The sequence below is a fragment of the Triticum dicoccoides genome, chromosome 6A (genome assembly GCF_002162155.2).
Source record: "Triticum dicoccoides isolate Atlit2015 ecotype Zavitan chromosome 6A, WEW_v2.0, whole genome shotgun sequence".
NCBI classification, from domain to species: Eukaryota; Viridiplantae; Streptophyta; class Magnoliopsida; order Poales; family Poaceae; genus Triticum; species Triticum dicoccoides.
In genome coordinates, this window is record NC_041390.1 from 444,020,405 (window position 1) to 444,036,597 (window position 16,193).

Genomic DNA, 16,193 nt, shown 5'->3' on the forward strand with positions numbered 1-16,193 from the left:
AAATTTAAAAAAAAAATCATCTCCAACACCAGCACAATACGATACGAATGAAAAAACACCGCCAAAACATAATTAAAACACAAGCCAACATGGATAAAATCAAAATAAAATAACCGACCATAATTACCTGTTAGAGAACAAAGATTAATCCCGCATTAACGTATAATTCAATTGAATTGTCTTACCGCCAGATCATCTAAAAAAATCTCTCAAAAGGATTATACTCCCTAGCCCCTAGGTTATACTGAAGCATGCATCCATACATCATTCATTATTGATAATGCCAAATAAACTGGTTTAAGAATTCATGGCCATCCACATAGTTAATGCCTCTTGGAGTATTAGCAAACAAAGGGCGCAACACTCTCGCTCACAAGTCAATGTTGTCTAATCCAACCAGATGTCGGACGGGGATTAGCACTTGGGAACAAATCTTTCGAAGCAACATCTTCTACAAGATAAACAACATATTGACGTCGAGGCAAGATCATGTGTTTTCACCCGAAGAGATACCAACTCGCTCACACAAAACTAGCCGATCAAAGAAGAGACGCCATCACGACTGGTTCCGATCACTGCAGCACCACCATCTCGCTGTCGATTGCCGTGTGAGCCACAGCTCACAATAGCACCTAGCAGCCGTTGCCACTGGATGGACCGTCTCATAGCGTTCGCCGGCAACGATGAAGAGGAGGGTCCAACTCTCGGTGCATTGCCCCGATCCTCTTTGATTCGGCAAATTTCGCCACAGAGGAACAGCACCGGTGTACGTACTCCCTCCTTTCCGGTTTATAAGGCTCAATTCAAAAATCTCATCAACCAAGATAGATGATGAGTGGTGGAATATTTTTTGTAGTTTGCAAAAGCACCCAATTAATGCTCTTGTTTTCCTCAAAAAATTATGTTTACGAATGCATTAATTGCAATGCATGCATTGATCAGTTTTCTCTTAATACTTGCATGCAATGATTTAATGCATCTTGAAGTCTGAACATGTGATGGAGAACAACCAAATTAAGCCTTATAAAATGAAAAAAATTAAAATTTTAAAATAAATCCTATAAACCAGAAAGGAGGAAGTATTCGTCATGGCCTCATGGGCTAATGAATGACAAGCTCTACCGTTCATCGCCCGTGGAGCGCGTCAATATAAACATCTCTTATCAACGACCACCAAATGGACCAGCAGTACGAACAAAGTTTTTCGGGTGTGATGTGATTGCATTTGACTGTTTAGCATGCGTAGCAATCTTTGGTGCTGCAAGCAAGAGCGCCAACAGCTTGGCTGCATCGAGATATTAGCTGTCATATAGTACTCCTAACCGTTGCGAACGATTGCTCATCAGCTGTACACCAAATGGGTGGTGTGGTGCTGGTGCAAACGAACAAGGCATGTTGACGCCTGAACTAATTCAAATCAATTTTCTGCCCGCCCACGGTACTTTCGCGCTCCTCAAGATGAGCCATCACATCACATGGCCATGTCTGGGACGTGAAACCTTCCCTGTTTAAAGTAGATCATATACCATGTAGGGGGGCTGTCTTTTCCCTTCAAATCAAAGGTCTAACTAAATGCTGGTGGACAGTAGGACGCCACTGATCAACATTCAACAAGAAAAATCACTCTGATTCAGTGGATCCAACAGCGAAGTTGTTCTCTCAACTCGTTTTCCGGAGGACGACTGTGACTCTGAAAGTCTGAATTCGCACGTAACCTAGGATAGTCGTTGAATGGATGGCCACGGGCCACCAGCAGCTGCAGCTATTTCAACTGAACACATGGGCACGTCTCTTGCACTGGGGGGCAGAGAGGCACCGACAGTTCGAGAACGGTACGTGACAAGATCAAGGAACGAAACCCACTCTTCGACCCACAATGCAAAACTGCCAGTGTCCATCATTAAGAAACAAAGGCGATAACACGGTGTATTATGAAACAAAGTAATGTACTTAAGCTCCCATCATACAAGTTACAACAACACAAGTTTGAGAAGCTGCCTGCCTCGCCTGCTCATGGCATGGCGGCAGCGAGAAAAAACAACAGTAGTATCAACTTAACTAAGTACAATGAAACGTAGATATACCAGGAACCTCCCGCTTCACAGTCTTGAACCACTTCTATATTCACTTTGTGTGTACGTGTTTTCTTTTCCTTTGGTGTTACCTTGTCTCGTCGGCTGCTCAGCAGAGCGGCAGGGGCTCGCCGTTCCACTCCTTGAGGCACTCCAGCAGCGGGTCGATGTGCTTGCGCTCGTTCATGGCCACCAGCACCTTGTTCAGCTCCTCCCCGGGCGACCGCGTCTTCTCGCCGGTCAGGTACTCGGTGCCGCACACCTCGCGCACGAACTGGTACAGCGGGTAGGAGCGGCAGTCCTTGATCCGGTTGGGAGCCAGCGGCGTGCCGTTCTCCACGGACGCGCGCGCGGCCTCCACCTCCTTGGGCAGCACCGCGCGGATGTTCTGCTCGAACTCCGCCACCTTGGCGAAGATGGAGGTCTCCAGGGCGCGCTCGCCGTCGCCGTTGGCCAGCGCGTGCTCCACCAGCACCGCCCGCAGCTTCTGCATCAGCGGGTAGTTGGGGCTGCACGGGTCGTCCGCGTACGCGAACACCGCCTCGCGGTCGATCGCGGTCAGCAGATCCTTCTCGCAGAAGCGGGCGATGTGGAGGCCGCCCATGTTGTTCATGCTCAGGGTCTTCTTGGCCACCTGCATCACGCAGTTCCTCACCGCTGTCTTCATGTTCTCCTCAATGTGGCGAAGGTCAATGGCCTGGCACAGAGCCACCAGGAACGTGGAAGACATGATCTTCAAGATGTCAATAGCCTCGGCGGTCTTCCTGGATGAGATCAGACCAAGTGAGTTCACATCCTGGTTGTGCTGCTCCGCGCTCTGGACATGGTTAGTCACCGGGTTGCCCAAGAACTGCAGCTCAGAGCAGTACGAGGCCATGGCGATCTCGGCGCCCTTGAAACCATAGTCCAAGCTCGGGTTGCGCCCACCGGACAGGTTGGAAGGCAGGCCATTGTTGTAGAAGTCGTTCACGAGCTCCGAGAACTGCGCGAACATCAGCTTGCCAATAGCAGCAATGGCGAGGCGGGTGTTGTCCATGGAGACACCAATGGGGGTGCCTTGGAAGTTGCCACCGTGGATGGCCTTGCCACGGGAGACGTCGATGAGCGGGTTGTCGTTGACAGAGTTGATCTCACGCTCAATCGACTTGGTGGCAAATCGAATAACTTCGATTTGTGGGCCGAGCCACTGAGGCGAAGTGCGGAGGGCATACCGGTCCTGCTTCGGCTTCATCAAGGGGTCGAGCTCGCCAAGCTTCTTTGCCTGCTTCATGTATGAGCTTCCCTCCAAGATGTGCTCCATGATTGCAGCTGCTTCAATCTGTCCAGGGTGGTGCTTCAGCTTGTGGGTCAGGTGGTCAGTGAACTCCGGCTTGCCGTTCATCACCTCGCAGAACACCGCAGACAAGACCTCAGCAAGGACGGACAGAACATTGGCCTCAAAGAGCACGGTCGATGCAAGACCAGAGCCCACAGCCGTGCCGTTCACCATGGCAAGGCCCTCCTTGGGCTGCAGCTCAAAGAACCCGTGCTCGATCCCGGCGATCTTGAATGCCTCGGCAGCGGTCACCTTGCTGCCATCAGGGGCCACCGCAACAGAGTTCTGTCGGCCGGTGATAAGGCCGGCAATGTAGGACAGCGGCACAAGGTCACCGGATGCAGTGATGGTGCCCCGGAGCGGCAAGCACGGCGTGACATTGGCGTTGAGCAGCTTGGTGATGGCCTCGAGGATCTCGAAGCGGATGCCCGAGTAACCCTGGAGGAGGGTGTTGATGCGGACGAGCATAGCCGCGCGTGTTGCCTCGGCGGGCAGAACGTGTCCGTCCGTGCCAGTTCCGAAGGCACCGGCGTTAAGGAACCTGTCAAACAGAGGGGAGCAAACGGGTCAGTTTCCTGTAGTGTCATTGCCGACTCTGCACTTGGCGCAAAACTTGTGCTGCTGCTGGTAACAAAATGGCACGATCAAGAAATGGTCGTATGATTAGTTATGCTTGTTGCTTGTCTTTTTCCCGTCGTGTACAGCACTAGACTGCTAGCGCATGGCAGTGAAGTGTTGTGCCGAGTCTTCCCTCAAAATAAAAAGTGTTGTGCCGAGTCTGGAATAAGTTATTGTTGCTTAATATATTTTTCTTTTTCTGAAAATTGTTGCTCAGCCCATGTTCCCCATGGCAAGGTGCACCAGGTCAGTCAGATGTGCGCGTCTTTTCGGCACGTATAGCGACAGGTATGCAGAGAAGTGGCCGTCGGTGGAAATAAAATACAACTTTAGTAGTAGTACTAGTCTGTGCCCATGCTTGCCACTTGACCACTCCCACGTTCAGCTGGACATATTAAAATTCAACTATCGTGCATAAGAAAAAGGACACCGAGACATGGTTTGGACTTTGGAGCCTTATCTGCAAAAGTCCTGAGAAACTTCTCAACCATGACTCACCCGACGAGAGCTGGAGCAGAGCTGCAAGCACAACAACGCCCCACCTAACCTGGCTTGCGTGCGACGTTCTCCGAACCAGCCACTCCCACCCACGTCTTGTACGTGTGATTGATAAAACTACGCGGTGCGCATGCATGACAGACACGGCTCCAGCCAGCGAGCCAGCCAGCCCAGCTAACCCACCACCAACCTGGCGCCGAACAAAAAGCTTTGCTCCGGTGGAGTCAAAATTGACATCCAACCCGAGCCCCCGGGCTGTCGGTGAAGAAGGGAATGATGGTTGGATCTTCTTTCTTCTTGCCGCGAAAAGAGACAAGCGAAGCGAGTAATGGTGGACCACGGCGGCGAGAGCCCCGCACTGCAACCCTGGGGTGGGCGGGCTCTCCGTGCCCACCGAGCTGTCGCTGCCACTTTGTTTCGCGGAGTGATTAGGCGGGCACGCCCACATCGGTGCTGCCTGCTGCGATTAAGATGTACCAAGTGCTCCAGATCCTGAACAGATCTGGTGGTGTGGTGCAGGTTCACCGAATTGCTCGTGCTACTTGGCTCATTGGCTGTCATCATTGGTTCAAGGGATCGTGTTGCTACTTCAGTAGGGAAACAGAGTATACTACTAGGGAATAAATACTTGAGGTCTGCACAAAGTAAATTATACTACTAGTACTGTTGAATTTTATTCAAATTCTAGAGTAAAAGGATAATTCGTACAGCGAGCGGGGCCTAATCTTCTATATCTAAATAGCCAGCCCCATTAACATATTTCTCTCAACATGCAAGCATGCCACATCATCAAGCAACATGCATAGCAAAAGGCCCACCACAACATGCATTCATGCACGTGAAAATGTCCACCTCAACATGTAAACATATATTAGATATTTTACAATACATTAATCAAACACAATAAAGCATATGGATTTGCAATTTTAGTTTTCGTAGTATCACTATTCATGTTCCATAGAAATCACATACCATCGAAATGTATTGCAAATATTCTCGCAACAACGTGCAGGGTATCATCTAGTTTAGAAAAAGTTTCAGTTAGTTGATGGGTAGTAGTGCCACCAACGACCTAGCTAATTACTCCCCCTCAAAAAAAAAGCTAATTACTCCCCGAAACCCCAAACGAAAAGAATCCTTTTGGGCTTGGGAATCCCGTGTGCACGACGGAACAGGGCACATGGGCGCGCATCCAGCGCAATCTAAACTGTTTAATCTGCTCCTTACTGTCATATTATCACGTCTTAATGACTCAAAGCACTAAAAAAATGAATCGAGCAGAAGGAAAAAAAAAACTTTTGGGTCTGCAACCGATCCTGACCTGATGAGCTCTCTCTGGAGCGCGCCGCCCTCCTTGGTGCGGCGGTGGGAGGTGGCCCCGAAGCCGGTGGTGACGCCGTAGCTGTCGGTGCCGTTCATCATGCTGGTCATGACCCAGTCGCTGCTCTCCTTGACGCGGCCGCGGGCGGACTCGTCGAGCGCGACCCTGGCGACGCCGGCGCCGGCGGCCACGGCGGCCACCTGCGCGATCCCGAGGGAGGCGCCCTCGATGGTGACCAGCGGCTCGCGGAACTGCGCCACCATCTTCTTCACCTCCTCGAGGTGGCTCCCGGTGAGCTCCTCGGCGGTCTTCACCCAGTTGAGGGGGTCGGCGCGGGGGGCCGACATACAGAGCCCCTCGCCGTTGAGGGAGCCGACGAGGCCGGTCTCGCACTCCATTGCAGGTTACACAACAGATGGAACGAAAACAATGCAGGGAGCAGTACAAGCACGACAGATGCTACCACTGCTAGTACTAATTGCGTACGTTTATAGATGGATAGATAGATGGATGGATGGGTGGAAGAAGAGCTTGAGGCGAAACCGAAAGCTAAGCTCTTCTTGGAGAATGGCGGAGGGGGGAGGGGCCGCTTAAATAGCGCGGGGGCGGCGGGTGGGGGGTTGTTGGGCTCACTGTTTTCCTCGGGTTAGTTGCTGGAGAGCTGACTCTCTGGGCTGGGATCGCCCTTGGATGGACCTGCCGTGCCAACCATGCGCCACGACGGCCGCCTTCGGCTTCGGCTTGGCCGGCCGGGTCGTCGCCCGCGCGTGGGCGTGGCCGCCTCGCTGCCGTCCAATCTCAGTGGACCCGGTCCCATGTGTCATTCGCACTACAGCATGCGGGGCCCGCCCCGGCGCCCGGGACGGAACGGAGGTGTGTTGCGTTGGTGCGGTGCGTGGTGGGTGGCCTGTGGTGGTCTGGGTTTGGTGGGGTTGGTGGCTCGGCTCGCGTGTGGACGTGGGCTTCTGCCCAGGCACTCACGGTCGCTGGGTCGGTCAGTTGGTCCGGTCGCCCTGGCCCGTCCGTCCGTCTCTACCTACAGTTTACACGCGAGGCCGGTCGGAGATCTCGAGAGAACCCAGACGCTGCAAAGCGACGGATCTTCTCTGTGCAGTTTTCAGAGTCTGAACTGTCAAGTACAGACCCAAGACGACTTCAGGTAGTCGTTTCTGGTTATGTCGACCAAACCCAAATCAGAGTCTGAAGTCTGAACTGTCTAAGTACAGACCCAAGGCGAGTTCAGTTCAGGCAGTCGCTTCCGGTTATGTCGAGCAAAGCCAAATCGGGCAGTTAGGCTCTCGCATCGCATGGCATGGTTGCTGCAAAAGGGCTCAAAACGAGCTAGTACTACTACTGAAAACAACGCCGTAGTGTCAAGCTGCCGCATTTGATTCCTGCTGCTGCCAACAACAAGAGCGCGTGCAAGGAAAGCAAAGGCGATTCAGAGTTCAGGGCATGCACGGCTGCTTTTCTTCTTCCCCATGATCCTAAGTTCCTAACCACGTGATAGAATATGGCGACATGCATTTCAGAAAAGCTTTTGCGCATACAAAGTTCTGATATACAATGATTAATTGCTCCCGTTCACCAGACCATCACAAAAACGCAGTTGAATCATGAAGATTCCATGTTACTCCCTTTCGAAATGGACAAATATTTTAAGGGGGGTTAGCCGGTTCAGGGCAGGTACAGATGAATCATCATCCATTTAATGGCACAAAATTGTTGTTTTCCATTCATAGCCGGGCTCTTATTTATGTTTATTATGGCTGGTTGGTACCAGCGAACCCTCATGGTGTGGTGACCAGCTCAGCAACCCGCCAGGTAAACCCAACGTGCTTGGCGACTAAGCTTGGTTAACAATTGCTATCTGGTCCCCCACATTAAGTTTGATCAGATCATATCATTGCATACATATCTCTTGCACCAATCTCTCCTGTTTCAAGAAAATATCTTTAATCTCGCAGCAGGAAGCCCCGACGTACGTACACCCTTCAGATCAGAACCTGATGGACTGCTGACAACTTCAACATCACTTGAAAACATATACAGTACCACTCTACTATTTATGAATTGAAGAAGTCTGCTGAATGGGTCGGAAGAACAGGACCGAACGGACACCAGGCCCTAGCTGTAACAGACCATACGAAAAAATTTCATATAAACATACATGAGATGAGGGCGACTACTGACTGCTTCGGCATCGTGAGGGGATGTTATGTATAGTAATGGAGACTTGTCCATCACATCGAGTGTGTAGGGGAAATGCTAATTGTCCTTTTGTTAAATAGGAGCAAGACTGGACACATAATGCTGACTGAACCATATAGAATGCTCAAAGTACTACAGGTGGAGGAAAAGAAGAACGACCAGTTACGAAACGCTAAACGCTACCTGCCCAGCAACTCGCACACATTAAAAATCTGCTGCTCTATATATTTTGCTGTTTGCACTGGACTCAAAGTGAATCATTCCAAATCCACTATGATATCTATAAATACTCCTGCAGCAAAGATGAATGCTCTTTCTACTCTAATTGGGTGTAAGATTGGGTCCTTGCCTCACACTTATCTTGGCCTTCCTCTCAGCCTCACCAAGCCCAGGACTGAAGACTATGTCCCCATGATGAAAAGTATTGAAAACAGATTACTCAGTTGTTCAACTCTGCTATCTTCATGAGACAAGCTCACCCTGATCAAGTCTGTCTTCACCAGCATGCCTATATTCTTCATGTGCTCTCTGTTGATTCCAAAAATAGTGGTAAACCAAATCAACATCTACCCAAACAATGCTGCTGGAGAAAATTTGGTGCTCTAGAGACATGAGCTGCCCTAATCTCATGGGAGAAAGTTTGTAAACCCACAGATCAAGCACTTCTTATGAAGTTTTTGCATAAATTTCTCAACAAAGAAGACATTCCATGGGTCAGCATCATCTTGGAAACTCATTACCATGACTCATTGCTAGGGGATAAGATGGTTGGCTCTTTTTGGTGGAGATCAGTCATTAAACTTTTACCCAAATTCAAGCAGCATGCTATTTGTAAGGTAGGCAGAGGGACACCGCCTTATTTTGGTCAGATAGCTGGTATGGGCAACCACTACTTCTCACTTACCCTAAATTGCACTCCTTTGCTATAAACAGAGACATCTCACTGTCAAAGATCCTTGAGCATGCATATACCAGTCAACACTTTCATAGACCATTATCTCTGCAGGCTTATCAGCAATTCAACTCCTAGAATGACCTTATTGGCAACAAAGAGGAAAATGATACACAAGACATATGGACTTATTCATGGACCTCCACACATTATCCATCCATGAAAATGTACAAAGCAATCATTGGGGCAAACAATTCTCACAGTATATTTAAGCATCTGTGGAGCACCTCATGCAGACTCAGACAGAAGATATTTTTCTGGATGCTATTACATGATAGGGTGAACACAAGGAATCTGTTACAACGTAAAAGCATGTATCTGGAAGATTGCAATTGTGTTCTGTGCTCACACAAAACTGAGGAAACACTTCTACATATATTCTGGAATTGCCCATTTGCACTCAGACGTTGGGATTTTCTTATACCTGACAAATAAAGAGGGATATCAACCTATGATGAAATCACCCTATCTCTATCTCATCTTTCAAAAGAAATTGCTTTGGATATCATTATCATGGGATGTTGGATTATATGGTCAGTGAGGAATGACAAAATATTCAGATCAACAACACCTCATATGAACACATTGAAGTATTACCTCAAAGAAGGCTTGTGGGCAGCGGAGCTCAGAGCAAAGCATAGCAAGAAAGAAAGGATCAGAACCTGGATAGCTCAGTACTTGTAATATAAACATTTTAGCTATTATGTTTCCTAAAACTGGTATTGGTTGATCAATTTTTAACTCCATGTACTTAATTTATGTAATGAAAATACCACAAAACGATTGTTCTACGGTTTCGGCTAAAAAAGTGCTACCTGGGGGCTTAGCTTATACTCCTTCCGTCCCAAAATAAGTGTTTTAATTTTGCACTAACTTTAGTATAAAGTTATACTAAGGTTAAGATACTTATTTTGGGATGGAGAGAGTAGTACTTTTCATTGTCCTACTTGAAAGTTCTTAAACCATGCATATAGAATGTTGAAAGTACTACGGAATATAATTCGCGATACTTCAAAAATTACAGTCAAAATTGTTTTAGCAGCCTAAAAGGCCTCAAGGCAAAAAAAATTATTGCAGCTTTGCATACAAGAAACATGAAAGAGAAAAACATTCTGCTTCGCTAAATGTATCACTATTCACTTGTCGTCGGAAATCTGAGAAACCACCTTCTCCGTGTCCTCTTATCTTCTGCTTGTATGTTCTCAGTTTAGCAGATGGGCAGGGGTTCTCCGTTCCACTCCTTGAGGCACTCAAGCAATGCATCGATGTGCTTGCCTTGGTTCATGGCCACGAGCACCTTGTTAAGCTCCTCGCCAGGTGATAGTGTCTTCTCACCGGTTAGGTATACAGTTCCGAGCTCTTCACGCACAAACCGGTAGAGGGGGTATGAGCGGCACTCAGTGATTCTGTTGGGCATTTCAGCTGTGCCACTCTCTACGGCAACACGTGCAGCCTCAACCGCTGGGGGCAGCGTCTTGCGTAGCTCCTCCTCAAATAAGGCAACCTTTGCAAACACGGAGGTCTCCGCATCAAACTCGGCCATGCCATTGGAGAGGGCGCGCTCCACAAGCACACCACGTAGCTTCTTCATCAGTGGATAGTTGGGGCTGCAAGGGTCGTCGGCGTAGGCAAACACTGCCTCTCGCTCAATCTCCTGTAGCAGGTCTTTTCCGCAGAAGCGCGCTACGTGAAGGCCGCCGGTGGAATTGGTGCTTAGTGTCTTCTTTGCTACCGTCGACACACAACTTTTGATGGCGCTCTTGACATTCTCCTCAATGTGGCGCAGGTCAATAGCCTGGCAGAGGGCAACCAAGAAAGTCAAGGACATGAGCTTGAGGATTTCAATGGCCTCTGCAGTTTTCCTGGAGGAGATGAGACCAAGGGAGTTGACGTCCTGGTTGTGCTGCTCAGCGCTCTGGACGTGATTGGTCACCGGGTTGCCCAAGAACTGCAGCTCCGAGCAGTAAGAAGCCATGGCGATCTCGGCACCCTTGAACCCGTAGTCCAAGCTTGGGTTGCGCCCACCGGATAAGTTTGATGGTAGACCATTATTGTAAAGGTCGTTGACAAGCTCGGAGAACTGAGCGAACATGAGCTTGCCAATTGCTGCGATTGCGAGGCGGGTATTGTCCATGGAGACGCCAATAGGTGTCCCCTGGAAGTTTCCACCGTGTATCGCCTTGCCACGGGAGACATCAATGAGTGGGTTGTCGTTGACAGAATTGATCTCACGCTCAATTGACTTGGTGGCAGCACGGATAACTTCGATTTGTGGTCCAAGCCACTGCGGGGATGTTCGGAGCGCGTACCGGTCTTGCTTTGGCTTCATCAGTGGGTCGAGATCGCCAAGCTTCTTTGCAAGCTTCATGTAGGAACTTCCCTCCAAGATGTGCTCCATGATAGCAGCTGCCTCTATTTGTCCTGGATGGTGCTTCAGCTTGTGGGTAAGGTGATCCGTGAATTCCGGTTTGCCGTTCATGACCTCGCAGAATACGGCAGAAATGACCTCCGCGAGGAGAGCAAGAATATTTGCCTCGAAGAGCACGGTGGACGCAAGAGCAGAGCCCACAGCTGTGCCATTCACCATGGCAAGACCTTCCTTGGGTTGCAGCTCGAAGAAGCCGCCATGGATGCCTGCTATCTTGAACGCCTCGGCGGCGTTCACCTTCTTGCCGTCTGGTCCAATCGCCACGGAGTTCTCGCGGCCGGTGACCAGTCCAGCGATGTAGGAGAGCGGAACCAGGTCACCCGACGCGGTGATCGTGCCCCGAAGGGGCAGGCACGGCGTGACATTGGCATTGAGCAACTTGGCAACCGCCTCGAGGATCTCGAACCGGATCCCGGAGTACCCTTGAAGGAGGGTGTTGATGCGGACGAGCATGGCTGCACGTGTGGTCGCAGCGGGCAGAACATGAGCGTCGGAGCCAGTGCCGAACGCACCGGCGTTGAGGAACCTGATGAGCTCTCTTTGGAGAGCGCCGCCCTCCTTGGTCCTCCGGTGCGACGTTGCACCGAAACCGGTGGTGACGCCGTAGCTGTCGGTGCCGTTCATCATGCTGTTCATGACCCAGTCGCTGCTGGCCTTGACGCGCTCACGTGCAGACTCGTCGAGCTCCACCACCACCTCGCCGGCAGCTGCCACGGCCGCGACCTTGGCGATGCTCAGGCTTGCGCCCTCGATGGTCACCACGGGCTTGCGGTAGTCTGCCACCATCCTCTTCACTTCGTCCAAGTGGCTACCCGTCAGCTCCTCGGCGGCCTTCCCCCAGTTAAGCGGGTCGGTATGCTGGATTGCCATGCACACGCTGTTGCCGTTGGCAGCAACCCCGCCATTCTCGCACTCCATTGCACTTGCGGATGGACGAGTTGGCTAAAGCACTAGTCTGAGGATATGAAGAGTATGTATTGGTAGTTTGGTACCCTGCAGGGGCTCGATCGTGAGAAGAGTAGTGTAGCTGGAACTGGAAGTTGCTGCTCTTCTTGGAGAGGAATGGATGGGGAGGCGGGTTTAAATAGGGACCGTGGGATGAGGCATGAACAACATGAGTGTTGCGTCGGGGTAGGTGCGTATTTTCTGAGGCGTATGAGGCGCCAACGGTTGGAAACTTCGTGACTGGCGGCAGCCCGGGCTGTGGTTACTCGGGGTTGGTGCCTCGTGCGACCTTGCTCGGTCTCGTTCTTCGTTTTCTAAGCTCCGGTCAAGCTTATCATTTTGCCTCGCGTGCCTTTTCCTAAGGAGGATAAATACTTTTTTTTAAACAAGGCAAAAGATTTGCCATTTTCTTCATTAAGAAGAGAAGTAGACATGGTTCCATCAAGCGGGTGATTACAAATTACTCACGCGGCATTATATTACTCAAATACTTCGCGCCCGCACGAGCCCAAAGAGAGGCTTCATCCTTAATCTTGATGATGACGACGGTAGTAGGAGCGGCGGTGTTGCGGAAGATCCTCGCGTTGCGCTCGTTCCAGATTTCCCATGCAACAAGCATCATCAAGGTGTTACGAGCCTTGCGCGAGTCACCCCTCTTGTGACAAACCTCGTCCCACCAAACTCTCACCGAGGGCACAAATCTCCAATCTGTCGGGTCGATGTCGTGAAAACCAAGCGAAGTCTTAATCTCCGTCCACACTCTCACTGTGAACCGGCACTGGAAGAGGAGGTGGGCCGCCGTCTCTTGAACCTGCTTGCAAAGAGGGCAAAGGTTGCAATTCGGCCATCCCCGGCGTTGCAACCTATCGGCGGTCCACACCCTATTATGGATTATCAACCAAGCAAAAAATTGCACTTGGGGGGGGGGGGGCGCTTTTCGAACTGTTGAGATCATGGTCGGGGCCATGAGACCCTCAAATTGAGCATTGTACGCAGAAGACGCAGAGTATACACCATCTTTAATAAACTTCCAAATAATTATGCCATCGACTCCGGGGGTGAGTATGACATTAGAGAGCTTCTCCCAGAGGGTGGCGAATTGCTCAATATGATCAAAGGTGAGGCCCTGAGAGGTAATAATGTTGCAAACCCAAGCATTGTCGGTGAGAGCCAAGTAGACGGAGCTTCTTTTCATCCTGGATAGGTCAAAGATCTTTGAAGCAATATCCTTGGGACGAAAACCGTCCAGCCAAGGTGATTCCCAGAAAGTGGTGCGATGACCATCGCCGATGGTAACCTGAGTTGCAGCCGCAAAAAGATTTATATCATCATCATTGCACAGCGTCCCTCTCTGAGGCGACTAGGGGGAACCCTAGCCCCCTCCGTCGCCGGCCCTCCTCCGCCTTCCCTCCCCCTCGCCGCCGCCGAGAGACACAGTCGGGCAAAGCCCAGGCAGTGCCGACAACGGTGGGGCCTCTCCCTGGTGCGTCTCTCTCTCCCTCCCCTGGCGGCGGCGCGAGTTCTTCCGGCGGCGGCTTGGCGGCGTGGCGCGGCGGAGCTCCGGCGATGACTCGGTCCTACGGCGGGGTGGAGGGCAGGATGGGTGACCGACCGGGAAGTTGCTCACGGGTGCGCATGAGTGAGGACAAAGTGCGCAGAAAAGACTAGTATTGATCTGTGGGGCCAGTCTAGATCCCGCCAAGAGTAACGACCACCGGCGGGTGTGTCCGGGGCGTTACAAGTTGGTATCAGAGCCGACCCTCGCGGTTACACGGATGGTTGCGGACAGGTGCGTGGTCATGTTGTTCATGACGTTTGTGACCCGTCGTGGCACACGGCATGGCACATGTATTGGACTAGAAGCACAGACGTATGTGCCAAGAGGGAACGTTCCTGTGGCCCGACGAGGACGTCGGTTCCTCTGAGTGGGGGTGTATGTGATGGTCTGGCTTATTAGGGATGATAGACTACTCATATCAATAAGGAATTCCTTCTTTTCCGGGAGCCCATTCGGACAGAACTCCAAAGTTAAGCGTGCTCAGCTTGGAGTAGTGTCAGGATGGGTGACCGACCGGGAAGTTGCTCCCGGGTGCGCATGAGTGAGGACGAAGTGCGCAGAAAAGACTAGTATTGATCTCTGGGGCCAGTCTAGATCCCGCCAGGAGTAACGACCACCGGCGGGTGTGTCCGGAGCGTTACAACCGTCCAGTGGTGCTGCCTCTGCGGCTTGGGGCCCTTGACCCCGATCCGATCTAGATCTGGTGGTGCTTGGGCCTGGGCTATGGCGGCTGGCGAGGCGTGGTGTTCGTCGGGGCTTGTCGGCCTCTAGGCACCATGGGGGTGCCGGCGGCGACGCGTGCCTGGCGTGGTGACGCTGGTGGACGTGGTGGTCATCTTCTTTCAAAGATGGCCGGCCAGAGGCTTGGGGATCGGATCGCGAGATCCATCATCTAGTCCCGGCTGCGAGTAGGGGACACATGGTTGCCAGTGAAAACCGAGCCGACGGCAGGCGATGACGGCGTTCTCGTCGTTACCTTGATGGAGGCACCGTCGTGTAACTACTGTCGACCCACCCGTGCTGCTCCGGGGGAAACCCTAGGACCTGGTGTTCCAGATCGGACGATGGCGGCACTGCGGTGTCGTTTCTCTCTTGGGAGCATCGTTTGTGGAGCAGCGCTGGAAGTCAAAGGCAGGAGGTGGAGCGGCTTTGTCTTGCACGGAGTTTCGGTGGAGATGTCAAGTCATGCCTGACAGACAGGTGCTATGCTTTGTCATGCCTGGTCGGCAAGTACTACGCATGGCAGATCTTTCAAGGACTTCAAGCTGTGTTGGCTGGTGGTACTTGGCAGCATGGCGCTGAGGTGTATCAGTGACGACCGCGACGTGTTCAGCTGTTTGCGCGTAGGGAGGAGGTGCCGTTGGTCGCCGTGGTGGCGTCGACGATAGTTAGACCGAGCAAGGTTGATGTATCAGTACAGTTCTGAAGATGGAGCGGTGACAGTTGGCGGCGGCGGCCTCTGAGAGCACGCCGGACCAGTGTGTGTCCTAGACCCGGCAAATGGCTAGGTTGGGTCTCAGGTCTTAGATGTTAGGCTTGGTTGCGATGTCTGTTTGGTATTAGGCCCAAGCTATCTGCGCCTCTTCATCAACTGGATAGGTGTAGCAACAATTTGTTGCTTAGACGGCGGCTTTAGTCTTACTGTTGTATGACTTTGTAAGGTTCTGTGAGAATAATTAATAAAGTGGCCGTATACATCGCATAGATACAGAGGCCGGGGTCATCCTCCTTTTCTAAAAAAAATCATCATTGCACGACGTGTCCATGCCAATCCAAGGTTTAGTGAGTTAGCCCACTCAAATCAAAGCCATCATAGACGGAGAGCGGTAACAAACTTTTGCAGGCTGAGGACACCCAATCCACTATATAGGGCTCCTTTGATTTAAAGGAATTATTTAGGATTTTTGGAGGATTGAAATCCTTAGGAATTTTTTCTATGTCGGTCCTTTGATTTATAGGATTGGATCCCATAGGAATTTATCCTATGAAATCTTTTATACTATATTTCATAGAAAATCTAACATCCACTCCAACCTCTTTTTATAATTCCTTTGTTTTTCATGTGGCATCAAACACTCTTTGCTAATCCTATAGGATTCAAGTTGATATGCCACTGCAATCCTATACTTTTTCTATTTCTACATTTTCAAAATCCTGTGAATCAAAGAAGCCCATAACTTGGGCTTGCAAACCATCTCTCAATTAATTTTGCATTTCTCACCAGTAACCTTATCACATCCAGCCCTAAGATACGCGCGTCTAATACTGTTAATGG

At 50.8% G+C, this 16,193-nt stretch overlaps 2 protein-coding genes across 2 annotated transcripts; both read right to left on the reverse strand.

Annotated features, from left to right (window-relative positions):
• Positions 1-1,900: 1,900 nt before the first annotated feature.
• Positions 1,901-6,393, reverse strand: LOC119317182 (phenylalanine ammonia-lyase-like). Its single transcript, XM_037591604.1, has 2 exons — positions 5,825-6,393; positions 1,901-3,928 (listed from the first exon to the last, which is right to left on the reverse strand). Exons 1-2 carry the CDS (start codon positions 6,220-6,222, stop codon positions 2,182-2,184), a joined length of 2,145 nt encoding a protein of 714 aa, XP_037447501.1. The 5' UTR covers positions 6,223-6,393; the 3' UTR covers positions 1,901-2,181.
• A 3,646-nt stretch (positions 6,394-10,039) lies between these two features.
• On the reverse strand, positions 10,040-12,453 carry LOC119317183 (phenylalanine ammonia-lyase). The gene has a single exon (XM_037591605.1). It carries the CDS (start codon positions 12,331-12,333, stop codon positions 10,195-10,197), a length of 2,139 nt encoding a protein of 712 aa, XP_037447502.1. The 5' UTR covers positions 12,334-12,453; the 3' UTR covers positions 10,040-10,194.
• Positions 12,454-16,193: the final 3,740 nt, after the last annotated feature.